Source organism: Theropithecus gelada, chromosome 18 (genome assembly GCF_003255815.1).
Source record: "Theropithecus gelada isolate Dixy chromosome 18, Tgel_1.0, whole genome shotgun sequence".
In the NCBI taxonomy this organism is placed as follows: domain Eukaryota; kingdom Metazoa; phylum Chordata; class Mammalia; order Primates; family Cercopithecidae; genus Theropithecus; species Theropithecus gelada.
The window spans coordinates 16,221,940-16,243,934 of record NC_037686.1 but is presented as its reverse complement, the minus strand read 5'-3'; the positions used below and the strand labels follow the sequence as shown (position 1 = coordinate 16,243,934).

The 21,995-nt window shown below is 41.5% G+C and overlaps 1 protein-coding gene and 1 non-coding gene across 3 annotated transcripts in view; one reads left to right on the top strand and one right to left on the bottom strand.

The window, feature by feature from the left end:
- Window positions 1-1,960: 1,960 nt before the first annotated feature.
- The window catches only part of TTC39C (tetratricopeptide repeat domain 39C), a 141,919-nt gene continuing 121,884 nt past the window's right edge, over window positions 1,961-21,995 (bottom strand). For both annotated transcript variants that reach the window (XM_025365598.1, XM_025365597.1), the window contains exons 8-14: window positions 19,053-19,160; window positions 13,400-13,509; window positions 11,809-11,932; window positions 7,876-7,973; window positions 6,439-6,543; window positions 5,689-5,727; window positions 1,961-5,123 (exon numbers count right to left, since the gene is read on the bottom strand). In XM_025365598.1, coding sequence (XP_025221383.1) covers window positions 5,034-5,123; window positions 5,689-5,727; window positions 6,439-6,543; window positions 7,876-7,973; window positions 11,809-11,932; window positions 13,400-13,509; window positions 19,053-19,160 — 674 coding nt within the window. In that variant the 3' untranslated portion in view covers window positions 1,961-5,033. The remainder of the gene's footprint in view (window positions 5,124-5,688; window positions 5,728-6,438; window positions 6,544-7,875; window positions 7,974-11,808; window positions 11,933-13,399; window positions 13,510-19,052; window positions 19,161-21,995) is intronic.
- LOC112611791 lies at window positions 13,070-13,185 on the top strand. The gene has a single exon (XR_003116752.1). It is a non-coding gene; the product is annotated as a U5 spliceosomal RNA (small nuclear RNA).

Below are 21,995 nucleotides of genomic sequence, written 5' to 3'. Positions count from 1 at the left end.
TGAAATGCAAATTGTTACAATGAAAACATCTAACCAAGAATTTTCAAACCACTGCCCATCGGCTGCTTTGATTTCTTGAACTCTTAATGATTTCATGTGGTTTCACAATCTTGGCCTTCTGTTCATCTCCCTTTCAGTCACCGGTATGTTATTTTTTGGTCAACAGTGATTTAAAACGCAAATCTACCTTCTTTTCTACTGCCCCTCTGCCACACCCGAAATCCTTCCATTGTTGTGGGTGTGGTCTCTACATACCTCTCGTATTTCATCGCTCGCCATGTGATTCCCACTTGACGCTCCAGAGTCTTGAACACACATGAGGTTTGTCACCTCTGTGCTTTTGCTCATTAGGTCCAAGGCCTTGAATCCTGCTCCAGCAAGTGTTTTCACCTGACTGCATCCTGCGTATCCTTCATAACCCACCTCAGAAATCTACTTTAGGAAGCCAGTGGGTTAGCAGCATTCTCTCAGTGATCCCATGATGTATGCTTTATGACTCATCCTTGCTATATAATTCTGCTTGTGTTTAACTCTTCTCCCAGATTTACTAAATCCTTAACAAAAGCAGAATAGGGCAATGTTTCTCCAATCCACATCACCTGCGTAAGAAATCGTCCCAGGAGCTTGTTAAAAATGCCTTCCCAAGCCCTACCTAGAACCTATCGAAATCAGAATCTCTTTGTAAAACACGAAAATTGACAACCACTGGCCTCTAGGAGGAGGAATTAGGCATTACATAGCCGTCACCTGGGTTTATTTGTTTTTGTTTTTGTTTTTGTTTTTTTTGAGATGGAGTCTCGGTCTGTCCCCCAGGCTGGAGTGCAGTGGCGCAATCTAGGCTCACTGCAAACTCCGCCTCCCAGATTCACATCATTCTCCTGCCTCAGCCTCCCAAGTAGCTGGGACTACAGGCGCCCGCCACCATGCCCAGCTAATTTTTTTGTATTTTTAGTAGAGATGGGGTTTCACTGTGTTAGCCAGGACAGTCTCGATCTCCTGACCTCATGATCCGCCTGCCTCCGCCTCCCAAAGTGTTGGGATTATAGGCGTAAGCCACCGCGCCCGGCTGAGGTCACCTGGGTTTCAAGTGTGTTGCTTCTATTTCATACCCAAGTCAACTAGGTGATAGAGCTCAGCCCCCTGGCTAGCTTTCACAAGAAAGCCAGTTAAATTGTGCTCTGCATACTTTACTGAAAAAGGAGCGTATCTGTTATGGACCAACTTTCTCTTGCTCCCCTTATCCTTTTCTCTTTCTGCATTTCCTCTTCTAGCTTCTAAAGAATCTGCCTCGACTATATATCTTCTTGGATGATCTTGATTTAACAATTTTCTTTCTACAAAATATACCATCCGCAGAAACCAAAACAGTACATCATGATTTTGTGAATGTGTATCTTCATAGTGTAAAACCATATTTGAATACTTGCCAGCATGATTTGCTTAAGGAAGAAATCCACTGGAAAAGTTTATACAGCAAAGGTGTGTGTGTGCATGTATGCATGCATGCATATGTGCTCATTTTAAAAATCAGATATGACTTGTCCTTTAACTTTAGTTGGCAGAGACAGAAAAGTGCGAATTCAGAAATAACTGACTTACACAATATGTGACAATAAATACTCTAATTTTCTGTGACATCTAAAAGTTATAATTCTTTACTCAGTAGAAGACAGTTGTCAGGTGCTAAAATAAAGATACCTAACCCAGTAAAGGTAAAATCTTAGTTATATTAACCAGCAAGGTACATATTACATTATTATTACTAGACCATGCCTCCAAGTGTGTCAAATTATAAAAGTGTTCAGCATACATAAAATATACATTAGAGATTTCTCTCATCATAGGCACAATCTAATACAAAAATATATTTGACATTTATAAGTTAGAAGATCCATTGAGAGCCTCCAAAATAGGACAGGGGAAGGAGTGAGTGATGACAACATAAAAAAAGAAGCACACATAGATGCAAATAGTTCCACTTATATGATTATTTTCTTCATCAGCAAAGGGTTGAGAGCAGGTTACACCAAACCAAGTTACCAAGCAGATCACAATCAGTTCACAGGTTGGATGAGTCACAGCACACAGGCCAGAAAATGTATTCAGACTTCAGTCAACCTAATGGGACGGTGTACTCACACTGTGGTTTTGTTGTTTTGGAGTCTAGAAGCTCCATCTACCCACTCTCCATGGTCTACCACCATGTTAACACAGATTTACCACAGGGGCCATCTGTACCAAGCCTAGGATGGATAGACTCTTTAAAAAAAAAAAAAAAAAAAAAAAAAAGACTTGGCCAGTCACAGTGGTTCATGCCTGTAATCCCAGCACTTTGAGAGGCCAAGGTGGGTGGATCATGAGGTCAGGAGCTCAAGACCAGCCTGGCCAAGGTGGTGAAACCCTGTTTCTACTAAAACTACAAAAATCAGCCAGGCACGGTGGCAGGCACCTGTAATCCCAGCTACTTGGGAGACTCAGGTAGGAGAATCACTTGAACCCGGGCAACAGAGGTTGCAGTGAGTAGAGATCGCACTACCGCACTCCAGCCTGGACAACAGAGTAAGACTCCATCTCAAAAAAATAATAATAATAAAAACGAAGATTAAAAATTTTTAAAAAGACCTATACTTTGAGTAGTAAAGAAAACCTACAGGATGGTGTTGCAAAACGCAAAACTGTCTGTCCAGTTAAGTGAGCTGAACACAAACTAATCTGAAGTCCTGAACTCTCTGTGGGAAAATAAAAGTAGTTTTTTAAGCAGGCAGAAATTTTTTGAAAAAGATTCAAAAGCACAGGACCTTATATAATCTTTGAATGTGGAATAATAGCTCAAACAACATTTTGAACTGAAAATTCAAGAATGAACTCTCAAACAAAAACGTCACAATTCAGAATGCTCCACGATCATGACAGAAAAGCTTGTCACCTATGCTGCATGTTAAGAAGAGAGCAAAATGGCAACAGCTGTATTTTAAAGATTCATAATGTTCTTCCCTTCAGTCTAGTTAAAACCAGATATCCAGGCTGGGCACGGTGGCTCACGCCTGTAATCCCAGCACTTTGGGAGGCTGAGGTGGGTGGATCACGAGGTCAGGAGATTGAGACCATCCTGGCTAACACGGTGAAACCCCGTCTCTACCAAAAATACAAAAAAAAAAAAAAAAATTAGCCGGGTGTGGTGGTGGGCGCCTGTAGTCCCAGCTACTTGGGAGGCTGAGGCAGGAGAATGGTGTGAACCCAGGAGGCAAAGGTTGCAGTGAGCCAAGATCGCACCACTGCACTCCAGCCTGGGTGACAGGGCAAGACTCCGTCTCAGGAAAAACAAACAAACAAACAAACACCCAGATATCCAATATTTTTGGACACCAATTTTGCTCTTCAGAAAAAAGTTCCCTTCTCATTCACTGAATATAGGAGAGCAATCTCTTCTCTCTTACTATGATCTAAAACCCACACGGAATTCACATCAGGAAGAAAGTCAATGTAAATAAACATTTTGGAAACAGTCTACTGAAAAGTGGTCAGCAACAGAGATGAAGAAACATGAACATAGTTTAGCCAAAATCAGTGAGAAATAACTTCTTTCAAATAAATTATGATTATTCCCTCAAAACAAGGTCAAATCAGATTAAATTTGCCAACATTTTACTTGCTTTTCTCATGTTTTATTTTGAAAATATTAAAATACTAATATGAGATCATGCTTCAGCCAAAAGAATTTGTAAATAAATGACACTCTAAAATGATATTCTTTAGCTCAATAAAAATGTCTTTAAAAATCTAACCTTAAACATTGAGCCAAATTATGGCAGAGATTCTTAAAAGTGACTGAGGTATTTAGATTCTTCAAAACCACAGGTTTGCAGTAGCGGGCATGGAGGTAAATTAAATGACAATAAAAATTAGCAATGAAGAATAAAAAAATAACTTTGAATTCCTTTTATAATATCTAAATAACCTGAGCTAGGGGGAAAATGATTAAATCCTGGCACTGTGTAGCCCAGCAAATGTTCCACCAGCAAATATTTTGACGCCAAAATCTATGTTCATTCACGAATAACTTTTTCAAGTAATGTCTCAAAAGATTTCCAAAAGTTGGTAATTCGACAATTTTCACAAAGAAAGGTAAACTCCCAAAATGTAGATACTGTTTGTCTAATCTATAGACTATGCTAATAGATTAGCAAAAGAGTTACACTTTTAGTTGTAAAATTATCTTCTATTAATATTTGCTCTTACTTGGTTGGCTTTCAAAGGAAAAAAGAGTGTCCATCGCTTTGAAACATTCTGTAGACAATCTGGAGATGAGTATTTCTGGTAACATAACTTCAGCTGAAGATTTTGTTCTTTTAATAAGTAAAACACGGAATTCTGGCCTATTAACATTAATTATTTTTACAATAAAAGATCAGTCAGTTGGTGGTTAGGAGATCTGCTTTCTATTCATTGCTCTGCTAATAACAGGAATAATTAATTGCGATAAGTCAATTCACCTTTTTGTGCCTGAGTTTCACTGTCTGCAAAATGGGGTTAATAATATCTGTGCTATGTTATTCACCGGAGTATTCTGAGGATAAAGTAAAACACTAGAAAGCACTTTTATTTTTTCAAAACACAAATATAAATGCTATGTAATAATATTGTTAATAATTTTACAGGTACCTCGTAATGTTATCCATTCAGATATGTGCTTAAGGTAGGTGTTCCTACAGGATCTCGGGCTGGATGTTTCGTTTGATTTTATTTTAAAAATAATAAATCACAAAACTAAAACGTTTGAGCAAGGTCACTTCACCCTCTCCCCAGGTGGTTAGTTGTTATTCTTACCATCATCATCCTCCTCATCATTATTACTTTTTAGCTACATGTTTAAAAGAGGAGATCTTTAATATGTCAGCTTAACTGGGAAAATGTGTCCCTGGCACAGGTGGTTTTCAGAAGAAAAGTCGATCTTCACAAGAGCTTTGTCCTCTGCTTTTATTTTAAAGTGCGGACCCTGGGTGGGGAGGGACAGAGCGGGTGTTCCGGGTCTGTCACTGAGGAACCAATTCCCTCAGAGAGGCCAGAGCAGCATGGATGCGGACATGCAATCTGTTTTCAAAGTCGTAGCCAGAGAAATCCTCCTGTAAGATCAAAAGAAAGATATGTATGCACTCTGTTAGCTAAGCTTGCACAGGGTACTGTGGTATAAAGCACACTCAGTTTTGTACTTCCCAAAGTAAAATCTCTACACTCCCAGTAAAGGCTTCCCATGCACTTGATTTTCATATTACTCAAACCTCAAACTTCATATTCATTTTTAAAAACATCAATTGAATGTCAATAATGTTCTCTTTGGACAATTTTCCTCGTGTTATTCTTGAAAAGGTAGTCTTACGTTGTGCTCAATGTAAGTTACTATTAGAAATTCTTAATTCAAGGACATAGTTATAAAATCAAAAGTTATCTTCCCACTCAAAGACTAGGAGTGTTTCTAAAGCAGGATGAACAATTTCATCTGAGTTCCTTATGATCTTGTAATGTCCCTTAAAACTCAAGAGCTCATGGATTCAATTGGTTATCATTTTTCCTTTCCAGAAATATTACCAACCAGAACATCACTGCACAAACTTTCTTGAATTCAGACTCGGGTATACACTGTAGGGGATAAGAAGGGCCACTGGAGAAAGGTAGATTCAGGATATTTACCTTTGCTTGAAGAAGTAGAGTTCTGCCTCTTCCTACAGTCTATAAGAAAAACACATTATCCCTTAAAATCTGTTTATACACACGCAGGCAGAAAATGGTGTAACAGGTTAACAGGTTTTGAACTTCTGGGCTCAAGTGATACTCCCGCCTCAGCCTCCCAAACTGCTGGGATTACAGGCATGAGCCACTGAGCCTGGCTATATTTTATCTTTTAAAAACTGTATTTTTACTGTACCTTTTCTATATGTAGATACACAAATACTTACCATTGTGTTACGGTTGCCTACAGTATTCAATACAGTAACATGCTATACACAAGTATAGCCCAGAAGCAACAGGCGATACACACAGCCTGGCTGTGCAGGTGATACCACCTGGGTTTGTGTATGTACTCTGAGATGTTTGCACCAAGAAGGAATCGCCTAACAACACATTTCTCAGAATGTCATTAAGAGATGTATGACTGTCGATTGAATTCTAGGCAAGAAATTACCTTATTAAAGATAGTAAGGTACCATTACTAACTTCTTGGACTCATTCTAAGTAAAATCCGGGAAAACAAAATGAAGAACACTGTGTTCAATCAGTTTGTTTTAAATGAAGGGTGCTTTGTGCTTGCTCATTTCTACATTTTTGTTGATGAACATTTTATATATATATATATATGTATATATGTGTGTGTGTGTATATATATGTGTGTATACGTATGTGTGTGTGTGTACCGATATATACACACACACAAGACCTTACCTCTGGTTTGTCTAATAGAAGACAGCCAAGTTCATAACAGGCATACGGCTGAACATATAAGTTATTCTGACGACACAATTCATCTTTAACAGCTCGCTGGAAGTACTGAAAGGAATGCAAATGTTATTGGATGAATTCATTTTCTGACTTAGCATAGGGCTTATTACAATCTTCAAGAGGGGGCGGGAAGGGGGACTCATACTGTGTTTTCTAGATCAGATTTTCTCTTCTTTCCTCATCTTCATTCTTTCCTATTTACATCTTAGAAGTCCTCTACATGCTGCCTGATGTGCATTCCTCAGAATATATTGGACTGTCTCATTTCTGCTACTATTTTTCCAGGGGATATATTAGCCTCTATTGATTTTATCACTGAGAATACCTTTATCTGCATCTAAGAGTCTAAACATCCCATTTTAATATTTAAAACAGAAAACACACAAGGCAACTATGATCTCTTGACATGCGTCTTGACTGTATCTTGCTAGCACATAAGGATTTGATCTAAAATAAGCTATTTTGGGCTATAATAACTATCATAAGCCCATACTGAAAGATTAAACTTACAAGGGCATGATCTTCTAGGATTTAAAAGCCAAAAGTCTCCTATTACTGTACATTAATTCTTTTTTTTTATCTTTTTTTCTGAGATGAGTCTCACTCTGTTGCCCAGGCTGGGGTGCAGCGGTGCAATCTCGGCTCACTGCAACCTCCACCTCCTGGGTCCAAGCAATTCTCGTGCTTCAGCCTCCAAGGAGTTGGGATTACAGGTGCCCGCCACCACGCCTGGCTAATTTTTGTATTTTCAGTAGAGATGGGGTTTCACCATGTTGGCCAGGCTGGTCTCAAACTCCTGACCTCAAGTGATCTGCCCACTTTGGCCTCCCAAAGTGCTGGGATTACAGGTGTGAGCCACTGCGCCCAGCCACTGTACACTGATTCTTTCAAAGAGTAGTCAAACTAACACTGATACATACTTCTTCAAAACAACCAATCAAACAAAAAAACAACTTGCTCGCCCCCCAGGGCTGCATCAATAATCTGCAGTTAAAAAGAGAGAAAACTGAATGCACAATGACATGTCTGATCATTTTCGTTCTTGTCTAACTATGAGGCTTCACTCCACTCCTTCAAAACTGTCTGCCTCCTCGTGTCCTCCTCTCTCCAGTGGAGACTGTCATCTTTGATAAATACTAGTGCCAGAAAAGGAGGCCATATATAAAGAAGCATTCTAAGAATCTGAAGTTAATGAAAAACTAGTATTAACCATCATCAACTTCTAGCATCTGAGAAGATGGCATTAATCACATCAACTGGATAAAGTTTACAGTGGGAGGTTCGGTTTTGTTTAGCGCTTTATCATTTTTCTTATTCACAAGCACATACGTAGGTGTTCGTGACTTATTTTCTTTAGCCCTGACAACATTAACAGTTTACCTGAACAGCATCTTCTGAGTTTCCTAGACATTTGTGTATGGCACCAAGAAGCAAATACTTTAATCCAACAACAGATGAATCATCCACTTCATGGCAAGCTTTAAAAGAAGGGGAGTGAACAGAGCAGTAAGGAAATGCATTCACTTAATTCCTTCAGTATCATGAAGAGTGAGGTGAACGTTTCAGTTCACGTTTCTGCCTCCTGAAACTCAGAAGGTGCCCATTCTTCATCCATTAGTGAGTAGTCTTTGTCAAAGAAAGGCAAAAATCCCAAACTTCACAGAGCCAAGAAAACTCAAATTGCAACACATTATTACCTCGTGAAAAACGCCAATCTGAAAAGGCTACATCCTATATGATTCTATCAACTATGAACTATATGACATTCTGAAAAAGGTAAAACTATGGAGACAGTAAAAATATCAGTGGTTGCCGGGGGTGAGGGGAGATGGAGGGAGAGTAGGTAGAGCAGAAAGAATTTTTAGGGCAATGAAAGGACTGTGTGATATCATCACAGTAGACACATTATTATACAATGGTCCAAACCCTACTGTTTGTTTGTTCACTGAGTGAACCCTACTGTGAACTATGGGCTTTGGGTGACTAGGACGTGTCAGTGCTGGTTCACAGACTGTAACAAATGTACCACACTGATGTTGGTAGTTGGGAAGGACAGGGGGAGGGAGGAGCTTGTGGGGACTCCGGACTTTCTGCTCAATTTTGCTATGAACCTAAAACTGCTCTAAAAAAAAGAAGTTCTGTTAATTTCTTAAAAATGACTTCACATTAAATTGCCATGCCATAGGCACCTTTCCATGTTTGTACGAGTTACTGTACTAGTCCGTGGGAGAGGAGCAGCACTGACCCCTTCACTTCAACAGCAAGCTGTGGAGGACTGACACATAGGTTAGAGAATGTTATGGGAGCTTTCTAAGAAAAAAAGAAAGATGCAGAACGGAAACATGATGGGGCTGATGAGGAAGAAAGGAAGTAATACCATTATTTCCAAAGACTAATAAAGATACTGAGATCCAATAATACATATCTTACTATTTTATATATAAACATATATTTATATTTTCTATTATATATATGTATACAGAGAGAGAGAGAGAGAACTGAAGTTACAGAACAAGTAACTCAAAGGCGAGAGGAGGAGGTAAATGTGAAGAATAGAAGATGATCTTGTACAAGCAGGAGTTGCCCCAGAAAGCCAGGCTAGGAATACGCTCATACGAAAAAGAACTCAGGGACTCTTAAGGCAGCAACATTAAGGAAACCTTAATGCAGTTCATTCACTTGTTCATTCATTCATTCATTACACTAATTCATTCATTCAATATTTATTGAGCACCTACTATTTGGCAGGCAATTCTAGGTGCTTAGAATACAATGACAAAACAAACAAAAAATTCCTTCTCAGAGACAAGAGCAAGTGCAAAGGCACAGGAGCCAGGTGTGTCTGAGAGCAGGGAGGAGGACCGTGCTGAGCAAGGAGGAAGAGCAGGCAGGGACAATGGCCTCGGCGGTTACAGACTGGGAGCACTGCCTGCCGCTGAATAGACTTGGGTTTTTGTTCTGAATGAGATGAAAGACCATAGAGGATTCTGGGAAGCAGAGTGACACAACATGATTAAATTTTACTAGGATCACTCTGCCTGCTACGCCTAGAATACAAACATGTTTACAATGTAGCTGGGCATGGTGGCTGCGCGTAATCCCCATACTTTGGAAGACCAAAGCGGGAGGATCACTTGAGCCCAGGAGTTGAAGACCAACCTGGGCAACATGGCAAGACCCCATCTCTACAATTTTTTTTTTAATAGCTGGGTGTGGTGGCATGCCCTTGTAGTCCCGGCTACTCAGGAGGCTGAGGTTGGAGGATCGCTTGAGCCAGGGAGGCAGAGGTTGCAGTGAGCCATGATCACGCTACTACACTCCAGCCTGGGCAACAGAGCATGACCCTGTCTCAAAAACACAAACACAACAACAAAAAACAATGCAAAGAAAGAATGCAGTGGAGAAGGGCAGGTGGGTGGGGAAAGGTTATGGATGAAACAACAAGACAAGGATATAGGATTCTCACTAGTTCTGCTGGTACAGGGAGCTATGGATGGGGACTCCGATAAGCTAAATGCACAAAACTTGGAGGGCATGATGCAGAGTTTAATAAATGCTTATGATCCACATTGCCACTATTGTTTTTTTCTGGAACATAACTTTCTCTACAAAGATCTTCATTGTACCGTATGTGGTTGATCAGTTTGTACCATTATAGATTACCATTGAGGAATTATATAATCTAATTAATAGACCTCAGAACTGGGTTAAATTTAGCAAAGATACTAGAGAATTGTGTCATGCTCACTTCAGATACGGTCTGCCTTCCCTTCCAGGCACACATCTTTGTTGTTAGTTTTTTTCATTTTGATACCTGGAAAGGGGTTCAGAGAATATTTTGTCAAATCTCACTTAACTGGTAATTGTTCTTGTGAATGTTAATTACTGCCTACCTTATATTTGTATTTTATCTCTAAATATGTGATCCGGTACTTGCGTATTAAAAAATACTTAATATTCTTCATTGTTCCTTTGAGTTAGGCATTTAAAGATGTTCTATACTTGCTTCAATAGGAAGGGAGGGGTTTTGAATTATGCAACTCCTTTAAAAATAAATATAGTAGCCAGGTGCAGCAGCACACGCCTGTAATCTCAGCTACTCAGGAGACTGAGGTGGAAGGACCACTTGAGCCCAGGAGTTTGAGGCTGCAGTGAGTTATGAACACACCACTGCACCCAACCTGGGTGACCGTATGAGACCTGTCTCCAAAAATTAAAAAAAAAGAAAATTAAAAAGAACATAGGAGAATTTGACACATCCAAGAAAAATGTTTCCTTGCTAGTTCCTCCCTGGGAGGGTTATACATCTACTGGAATTACAGGGCCAGTGTACAAGGCTTCTTAAGGAGTTTTGTTCCTTTGATCTCCAGAATAGCAACATTGGCAATTGGCAATGTTTGTTTTCACATTTAAGGAAGGACCTTTTTTTTTTTTTTCTTAAAAGAAATAGGCAAAAGGGATTTGCAGGAAGTCTGATGATAAAAATATATGGCTCGATGGATCATGCTCTATTTGGTCAAAAACAAGAGTAACTGGAGAAAAATCTGAAAAATTTTCTACAGTGGCTTACAAACTATTTCTGGAATATTATGTCTAAACGGTCAATACTAAGTTCCTTGGGAAAACTCACCACATATATGAATAAGAACATATTTATTTTTTTTTTCCTTTTTTCTTTTGTAGGCAGGATCTCACTCTTGTCATTCAGGCTGGAGTGGTGGAGCATGATCAAAGCTCACTGCAGCCTCGATATCCTGGGCTCAAGTGATCTTCCCACCTCAGTCTCCCAAGTAGCTGGGACTACAGGTACACACCACCACACCCAGATAATTTTTGGTATTTTTAGTAGAGACAGGGTTTCACCATGTTGCCCAGGCTGGTCTCAAACTCTTGGCTCAAGTCATCTGCCTGCCTTGGCCTTCCAAAGTGCTGGGATAACAAGTGTGAGCCACTCCACCAGGCCACGCTTTAGTATATTTTGATTTATGTGAATCACACCTAAGGGAAACAAAGTACTTTCATGGGGGAAAATAAAATGTATGCTCCCAGCAACTCCCACAGCTACAGAATTAATAACATTTATAACAAAAGCATCACATGTTTAAGGCAAGCATATCTGTCCACAGCAGTGCCGCGTCCTCCTCCCATCACCTAAGTGACAGGATTTTCTTCATCACGACACCCTCTAAGAAGGAGAGATGTGTCCTCTCCCTGAATCTGAATGCGAGATAACCGGGAAACTGAAGCATGCAGCACTGGCAGAAGAAGCCAATGTGTCCAGTAGACAGTTTTGGGTTTTTAAATATTTTTTACCTTGACTCATCCTCTGCAGGTTGGGGAGGGAACAGTTTGGAAGAGCCTTCCACAAGTACAACACTTCAATGGATGCCAACACACAGAGTGCTTTGGTTGGGGTTTGCTTCCGAAATCGCTCTGCCTGTAAGAAGTTAGAATAAACAGGCAACATTTTTCAAAAACAAATTCAAATAAAAAAGACACCTCGGACACTTTAAAGGCACACAGTTCATCATCCATGCGAATGACCTTCTCCTTCAAAGCTAAGACTAACAATTCCTCTCTCTGTAAAAAATGTTGCTTTCAATTTTTGACATACAGGAAAGTATGCCTTTCATTCATCAGTCAACTGAAGCTACTCTCAAGATGCAAGGCAGGGCCAGCCGTGGCGGCTCACACCTGTAACCACAGCACTTTGGGAGGCCAAGGCAGGCAGATCACCTGAGGTCAGGAGTTTCAGATCAGCCTGACCAACATGGAGAAACTCCGTCTCTACTGAAAATACAAAATTAGCTGGGTGTAGTGGTGGGCGCCTGTAATCCCAGCTACTCGGGAGGCTGAGGCAGGAGAAGTGCTTGAACCCGGGAGGCGGAGGTTGCGGTGAGCCAAGATTGCGCCGTTGCACTCCAGCCTGGGTAACAAGAGCAAAACTCCGTCTCAAAAAAAAAGATGCAGGGTATATTCTGAAAACTTGGGGATGAAACTAGATTTACGTGCATTTAGATCGATGGAATTTATAAAGCTTGGTGACAGCTAATAATTCAATGGGCTTACACACACCTAAGGAACTAAGACTAGATAGATGCCTTTTAGTCACAGTTCTCTTGTTTTTAAATTTTTCTACTGAGTGCCAGTGCTCTCAGCTGTACATTATAGTCTAATTTATACTCAAAAGCTTCATTAAATGTTCATTCAATAAAAACATATACAACTAAAATAACTGATAATTCAGGATATAAGACACTATGTAACTCAAGGTAATACAGCAAAATTGTATTCACAAAAGTACAGAATACATTAGGAACGCTGTCTCTACAGTCTTGGGCCTTTCTGCTGGCAACTGGGACACTGTGACACACACTTTTGCTTTTTATTACATCAAAATGCGATGTGTTCTCTATTCTCAACCCCAGACAGCCTGCATTTCTCACTAGGCCCTGCCAATTTGTATTCTTCCAAAACCAACTAATTCTTTAGACAAATCCTTTCTCTTAGTGTGTTCATTAGCTCTGAAGAATGTATAATGTCTCCATTCATTAAAATAATAATAAAAAAAACTATACTCCAGTTACTCTTCAGATCATATATATCTTTCACCTTTTGCTAAAAATTTCCATGAAGGGGAACCATTCTGAGTCTTAACCCAATTGTTTGAGGCCCTGTATCTGCAGGGCTAATCGATTTTTTTAAAATCTGCTTTCATTATTTGCAGCAAGGCAAGAATCTTCTATTCAGAGAAGATGTACAATCATGGAGAGCATCCTCTCCATGGCGGTGAACTGCACTTGACATGGTAAGTAAATAGGCAGCCCTGAATATAATTTCCTAAAGCTTGCCAAGGCAGTGTTGGTTACAAATGTCCATCATAATACAACAGGCTCCAACATACCTTTTTCACCGAGAATTGTTCAATCTGATTGTTTTTCCTTTTGAAGAGTTTCTGAACTTCTTTAAAGACAATCTGCGCCCCGTCCACATCACCAGTGGCTCCCTGACAAACTGTAAGAGACCATAATGATATTTCTTAAATATAAGTCAGGGAAAATGCCATAAGGGATATCTAAAGTGATGATACTTGAAAAAAAAAGAAAGAAACCGGAGCAAATATGTTTAAAGACTATTCCACAACGGGCTGGACGTGGTGGCTCACGCCAGTAATCCTAGCACTTTGGGAGGCCAAGGTGGGTGGATCACCTGAGGTCAGGAATTCGAGACCAGCCTGGCCAACATGGCAAAACCCCATCTCTGCTAAAAACACGAAAATTAGCCAGGCGTGGTGGCACATGCCTGTAATCCCAGCTACTTGGGAGTCTAAGGCAGGAGAATCGCTTGAACGTAGGAGGCGGAGGTTGCAATGAGCCAAGATGGCACCACTGCACTCCGGCCTGGGCGATAGAATGAGACTCTGTCTCAGAAAAACAAACAAACAAACACAAAGACTATTCCACAAAGGACTGCACCATCCTGCTGATCACTTCAACTATTTTCTAGGTGCCTGTGTTCCCAGAGCTTTTGGGGGGCTTGGGGAAAGCCATGGTCCTTGTCCTTTTGTTGGGGAGACAGTTTTTCACATAACAAAGTCCTTAGCTACTGTCACAGAGTACAACCTAGTTAGGGCTCACATACTCAGAAAGTGGAATAAATAGGAACCTAGGAAAGAACAATGAAGAGCCCAGAGGATCATGAAAGCTTCACAGTGAAAGGAGGATTTCTCTGTCCTAGGAAGTCATCTATCTGCCCTGTCCATGTTCCTTGGCTGCCTACTACCTATAAGCCACCAGCAAGAATGTGAAGAAGAAACACGTGTGCTTGAACCCTAAAGAAACTGACATTTCAATTGAAGAGAGCACACACGCACATAGGGTCCCACACGCTGCAATCTATGTAGTGATAGCGGTAGTCAGGGTAAGGAGAACCAAAGTGGTTTCTAGAAGGCTCAGAAAGAGAAGGGATCATTTCTCTCTGGAGTGACCAGACGCTGTAAGGAGCTAGGAGAAGTCAAGCGGAGTCTTGAGGAATGAGTGAGATTTTGATCATGCGCACACCTTCTTCTCATCTCAGGCCCCAAAGATTTAATGATCTTTCCTTTGCTGTGTCTTTTCGGTCCCTTATGCAAACTTTGCACTGGCTGCAACCCCACTACCTGATTGAAACTCTACCACAACTCTGTCCTTTCTTCTCAACTCTGATGGTGCGGAATCCATTTCTATTCATTTTTGTGAGATCACATGTAGTTTTTCACTCCCCAGTTGGAATGTACTAAAGTTGATTTGCTAGTTGAGACAGAGTCTCACTCTGTTGCCCAGGCTGGAGTGCAGTGGCGCGATCTCGGCTCACTGCAAGCTCTGCCTCCTGGGTTCACGCCATTCACCTGCCTCAGCCTCCCGAATAGCTTGGACTACAGGCGCTGCCACCACGCCCGGCTAATTTTTGTATTTTTAGTAGAGATGGGGTTTCACCATATTGGCCTCTTAACCTCGTGATACGCCTGCCTTGGCTCCCAAAGTGCTGGGATTACAGGTGTGAGCCACTGTGCCTGGCCAGTTCCCCCTTCTTTACTTGAGCACCCCTAAAAGTAGGTTGGTCCCGTACTCGCATTTGGGCATGGTCAAGCAGTCACCTATCCCAGGCATGCACGTACCAGGACAGGCTACCATCGGCAGAGCCCAAGGGTTCAAGAATTGAGGCTCGGAGAGAGCTGAGGACAGGAAGACAATGGGAAAGACAGCAGGTTCCAACTGGGATTAAAAGTGATGAGGCTGAATATTCAAAGGAAGGGACAACTCCTTTCCCAGTCACTGGGGCATCCCTGATCCAGATGGAGGAGTGTGCACCAATCCAAAATGACCTTATCAATTGCAGCTGTAACATTTCCAAACCAGAATGAAGCTCAGTGGCTGTATTGTGCAACCAACTCCCTTATTTTTAGATCAGAGGATGGAAAAGCTGAGCAATGCCTATGGTGACACAGTAAATCAATGAAAAATTATATATTTCTGCTGTCCCTAGCTTGAGGTCTTCCTCAGATCATTGAGAACATTCTTATAGAGTCACATAATTAAAACCAGTCATAAACAGCAACAGTATCTGAACCACCCCAAAGGTCTATAACATCCATACCTCAGACCCTGAAGAACAAACACCGCCTATTTCTCTTGCAGTAAAATCATAGATAGTTGTGTTTTTTTTAGATGGAGTTTTGCTCTTGTTGCCCAGGCCAGAGTGCAATGCCACGACCTTGGCTCACTGCAACTTCGGCCTCCTGGGTTCAGGCAATTCTTCGGCCTCAGCCTTCCGAGTAGCTAGGATTACAGGCATGCACCACCACACCTGGCTAATTTTTTATTTTTAGTAGCGACAGAGTTTCTCCATGTTGGTTGTTGGCCGGGCTGGTCTCAAACTCCCGACCTCAGGTGATCCACCCGCCTCGGTCTCCCAAAGTGCTGAGATTACAGGGGTGAGCCACCGCCCCCAGCCAGATAGTTGCTTTAAAAGATGCAGATGTTTAAAAGCATGGGAGTCTCTGGTTTATCCTAAAATATGAGGCCTAAACAGAGCTTAGGATGACTCACTCTTCCAATAAGACTAAGTGTACACAATCCTATATGTGATATTCTAGTATTTATTGGTAACTTATAATTTTGATATAATGTCAAACTTACAGAAAAGTTGCAGGAATAGTAGAGGTATATGATCACGCAAATCTACTTCTAGGTATCTACCCAAAGGTACTGAAAGCAAGGACTGGAACAGATACCTGTATACCAATGTTCCAGGTAAGTGCTCCACACAATAGCTAAACGATGGAAACAACCCAAATGTCCGTCCATGAATGAACGGATGCACAATGTGCCATATACATACAATGGAATATTATTCAGCCTGAAAAAAGGAAGGAGATCCTGACACATGTTATAACATGGATGAACCCTGAAGACATTATGCTAAATGAAATAAGCCAGACACAAAAGGACAAATATATTTCACTTATGCACGAGGTAGGTAGAATACTTAAATTCATAGAGACAGGAAGTAGAAGCATGGTAACCAGGGTCTTGGGGGAAAAGTGAATGGGGAGTTCCTGTTTACTGGGTAGAGCTTGGGATGATGAAGAAGTTCCGGAGATGGATGCTGGTGATGTTTGCAAAACAATCTGAGGGTTATCTGGAGTTACTGACACATACACCTAAAAAAGTTCAAATGGTAAATGATGCTACATATTTTATCACAATTTTTAAAAGTACAAAACTATTGACATAGTCGTACAAAACATTAATATGCTGGGGAGCTAAGCCCTGGTGGCAGTGTTCGGAGCCCCCGAGTGCCCATCCCCTCCAGCTCACCGCCAGCCCAAATGGCAGCTCCTGCATGACGGTATAACGGTGCTCCTTCCCTGCCTCATGTACTCTTTTTATGTTTTTTTTTGTTTTTTTTTGTTTTTTTTTTTGAGACAGAGTTCACTCTGTTGCCAGGCTGGAGTGCAGCAGAGCGATCTCAGCTCACCGCAACCTCTGCCTCCCGGGTTCAAGCGATTCGCCTGCCTCAGCCCCCCAAGCAGCTGGGACTACAGGTGCCCGCCACCACGCCTGGCTTATTTTTGTATTTTTAGTAGAGACAGGGTTTCACCGTGTTGGCCAGGATGGTCTTGATCTCTTGACCTCATGATCTGCCCGCCTTGGCCTTGCCTCATGTACTCTTTCTAGTGGAGCTATTCACCCACATCTTATCCTCTCTACAAAATCCCAGTGCAGAAACAGAGATCAGAATCCTTCATGCTTATCCTCTCCTATGGCTGGTATGGTTCTGGGATTTCCAAATATTGTGGGGGAATAAATGTTCCTCTATACAGCCACACTGTACATTTATGTATCTGAAACTCAACAGAGATGGAAACAATAAATAGCTGTCCACCATCGACTGTGCAGCCTAATTACACCTAACGGCTGCTGAGTTGTGTGCAGGCCTCTGTTTTCTGGGCTATTCAATCTGGGTTCATCAATTCTTCAACATATTAAACACAGTCACTCAACAAATAGCTGCTACTTTCATCTGAGATGTCTTCAAATTCTATACAACAACCCTTTAAGTGTGAGGCACAGCATATTATCCAGGATATGAAAAATAAGCTTATTCAAACATCAGGGACAGAGCCATGAGATCACACCTGTCAACAGGGACTGCAATGAGGAATATGGACACAAGCGGGCTTTGCACTGATGCTAATGGACCGATGCAATTTTATAGGGAATTTAAGATATCCAGAATATACTTATTGGTCAATGTTAATCAATTCTATCTTATTTTAAATATATCAGTTAAGAGGGCAGAATGGAAGTGGAAGATGGTTCATTAAATCTGAATGTTAAGAATAAGAAGGTATTGAAAATAATAATTGGATTAGTCTTGAATTTTAAGTAAAAGAACCACTGATGTGGCTGCATGAGGAGGGTTCATTACATAAACCAGAAATGGCTTACACGAAGTTGCTTAAAGGCAGAAAATGTACAACCTCTCGGTTTTCTTCAATTCCACACCTCTACAATTCTTAATCACACAGCCCTTTAGGTATTGAAGGATGCAGACAACTACTTTGGCCACCAGGTGGCAGCACATCTCTATCTCCTCATACAAGGGCAAAAAAAACCCTTATTCAAAACAGAATACAGGTGTTAATAACGATATGCAATGTAAATACCTTGCATCTGAAATATCACACTGTAAACACAATAAGGTTAGGAGGTAAAACAAGGTTGGAGCAGATGACTCCGACCTATGCAACTCTGTAACCAGGGCACTAACCAAACAAAAATATTAACACAGGTCAGGCTCTGTGGCTCATGCCTGTAATCCCAGTGCTTTGGGAGGCTGAGGCAGGAGGATTGCTTCTGGCCAGGAGTTAGAGATTGGCCTGGGCAACATAGCAAGACCTTGTTGCTATAAATTTTTTTTTTTAATTGGCCGGGCATGGTGGGGCACGCCTGTAGTTCCAGCTACTGTGGAGGCTGAGGCAGGAGGATCACTTGAGCCTGGGAAGTTGAGGCTATAGTGAGCTATGATCAGACCACTGCACTTCATTCAACCTGGGAAGAAGAGCAAGACCCAGAATAATAATTAAAAAATTAACACAATGAAAAAAAAGCCTGTTGAATTCTTAAAAATTCTTCAGAATCCCAAAAAAAAACACAGCATATTAAGTAAAGGGATAGAGACAGGTTGAGGCAATTTAGGGCAAAATGTACAATAACCGGGAAGACCTCACAATATGCATTTCCAAGACAGAAAACAGGACCAAACCAGGCCCAAAGGGGAAGCGTGTGGTGAAGGCGCACCCTGGGCACTACTGAGTTTCTGGGTGCTCACCTGGGTCAGTGAACACAGTATTCTAGCACTATTTACTTGGTTCCATAAAACATTAACATGCTGGGAAAAGCCGTGGAAGGGCATAACTCTTGCTTCCTCCTGCCATCATTCCCCCATCTGCCCATGTGAGGCGAGCTAATTCACGACAGAGAGAGCACACTGAGGGACCATGGGCGACTCACCTGCAGTCAAGTAGGCATAATAGCACTGGGACCACCTGGACTCGTTTTTTAGCCTCTCAAAGGAATCAAATGCATCCTTGAAATTGAGCTCTATCATGCTGCACCAACCTATGGAAGAAATATTTTTAGCACATGACCCTAAAGTACTGAGCTTTATGACCCATATTTAAGCCACGAGTCTCATACTGTGATCATTCTCTGTGCATGTTCTATGAAATGTGTAAAAAACCTTAACCTGAAAACCTAAGAAATTATTTTTTCCCCTTAAATCCTTTCAATGTAAAGTTTGAATTAGACAAGGCACTTAGGTTTGAGTCAGACAACCAATAAAATAGCACAGAAGACCATGGCATAAAGATTTCTAGAAAGACACTCCAATTTACATCCTAACAGTTGTGAGGTTAACCCAAGTACAGCAGTACTGCTCCAAGAGTACACACAGGTGCAATAAGAAACAGTGGAAGCAACGCTATTCGATTATGTACTTAATGACTACTACTCATTCTTTTTTTTTTTTTTTTTTTTTTTTGAGATAGAGTCTTGCTCTGTCGCCCAGGTTGAAGTGCAATGATGTGATCTCGGCTCACTGCTCCCTGGGTTCAAGCAATTCTCCTGCCTCAGCCTCCCAAGTAGCTGGGATTACAAGCACCTGTCACCATGCCGGTTAATTTTTGTATTTTTAGTAGAGGTGAGGTTTCGCCATGTTGACCAGGCTGGTCTTGAACTCCCGACCTCAAGTATCTGCCTGCCTCAGCCTCCCAAAGTGCTGGGATTACAGGTGTGAGCCACCGTGCTCAGCCTACTCATTCTCAAAACCTTATAAGATCTAGAGCACAAGCCAATGAGAAAATAGGCATTTCCCTACCTTCCCTCAGCACACTGGGAGCGAAAGGCCCACCTTCCTGGATCAAAACAGTTAGGCAGGCATTCTAATAAGGAACTGCAGCAACTAAAATGTAAAGGATTTTATTCCCACTTTTCATCACGGTATCCCCCATCTCCTGAGCCCGTAATGTGTGCCAATGCTGTGGTAGGCACTTCACGTAATGCTCTCTAATCCTTATGACAACCTTGCAAAGGTGGCTAATAGTGTCCTTGTATTAGCAAGGACTAATCCTACGCCTGTAATCCCAGCACTTTGGGAGGCTGAGGTGGGAGGATCGCTTGAGCCCAAGAGATCTAGACCAGCCTGGGCAACATGGTGAAATCCCATCTCTATAAAAAATTAGCCAGGCGTGGTGGTGCATGCCTGTAATTCCAGCTACTTGGGAGACTGGGGTGGGAGGATCACCTGAGCCAGGGAGGTCTGGGCTGCAGTGAGCTGAGACTGCGCCACTGCCCTCCAGCCTGGATGACAGAGTGAGACCCTGTCTTTAAAAAAATAATAATAACTAAGGTATCAAGAGGTATGTTACCTGCTGAAGCCATACAGTTAAGAAGGAAGGAAGAACTGTGGATCAAAATCCAACACACTTTCCTTTAGATGATACTGCCTCCATAAAAAAAATTCTGTTATCAGGTACATCACTAAGTAATTGTATAAACTGAGACTTGCCATTTAAACTGTGGGAGGAAGAGTGGGTGAGATATACACTTCAGAAAATTCACTGTCAAATTCTATGGGATGTGATGTTGACATTGAGTAAAAATTTGGGCTCTTTTTTGAAACGGAGTCTCGCTCTGTCACCCAGGCTGGAGTGCAGTGGTGTGATCTCAGGTCACTGCAACCTCTGCCTCCTGGGTTCAAGCAATTCTCCTGCCTCAGCCTCCTGAGTAGCTGAGATTACAGGCACCCACCACCACACCTGGTTAATTTTTATATTTTTGGTAAAGACGAGGTTTTACCATGCTGACCTGGCTGGTCTCGAACTCCTGGCTTTAATCGATCTGCCCCCCTCAGCCTCCCAAAGAGCTGGGATTACAGGCGTGAGCTACGGTGCCCGGTCTAGGCTGATTATTTTTATCCTAGCATAGACACCGGGGAAAGATTTGAATTAAATACAAAATAGAGATGGAAGGAAGCACTGACTCAGGAATAAGTCAGGAATAATTCAGGAATAAGTCAGAAATAACCCAGGAAAAAGTACTAACTCAAGCTTCTGAGCCTGAATCGGAAGCCCGAGTTACTACCACCTTCTGAGTTAACCTTCCTAAGGCCTGAGTTGGATGATTTCTAAGCTTCCTTCTGCTCTAACATCCTATCCTGTCATAGGCCTTGAAATGATGCACCAATAAAAGGCCATCAAAGCTAGAGTTTTTCATTCAAGTTCTTTGAAACACATTTCATTCTATATTATGGCTACTAAGCAGAGCCCCAGCAGAGTGTAGATGACACAAAAACACATTTTCCACTGGATTATACTTCATTTCCTCTTTTTAAACCACAACAGGCATTGAAAACGTAATATTGTTTATTGGGCAGTTCACAATCTTTTGGTTTTCAGTTTTCCTTAAAAGGATTCAAGAAGACAATTGTGTCCACAGCAGGCAAAGCAAGTGGCAGGCAGCACAGCGCCTGACCCCCCCAAACTGACAGGTGTCAGCTGCTTCCCCGAGCATTCTGTCTCCACTTCTCTGTCCCTCTGCAGAAAGTTTTTTAAGTCTCAATTTCCCTTTGGAGTCTCATCACTATCTCATCATTTCTCTTTTCTTTTTGTCTCTGTCATTCCTTTCTTATGTGCTACATTATGTGACCTTGTTGTATTAGCTAAGTGAAACTCTGAAAAGTCTGAGTCCCTTATTTACAATTTTTTTTGTTTTAATTTCGAAGTTGTGTTTACTCTTCCCAGCACAACGGAGAAACTGTTACAGAGAAAGATTTTGCAACTACAAATGTAATAGGATCAGAGTTTCAGTGCAGTCAGCAAAGACCCATAGCATCAATTCTGGAGGAGAAGGGGGAAAATCTTAGGCAGATAAAGCCTTCCAGGTTTGTTTGTGACT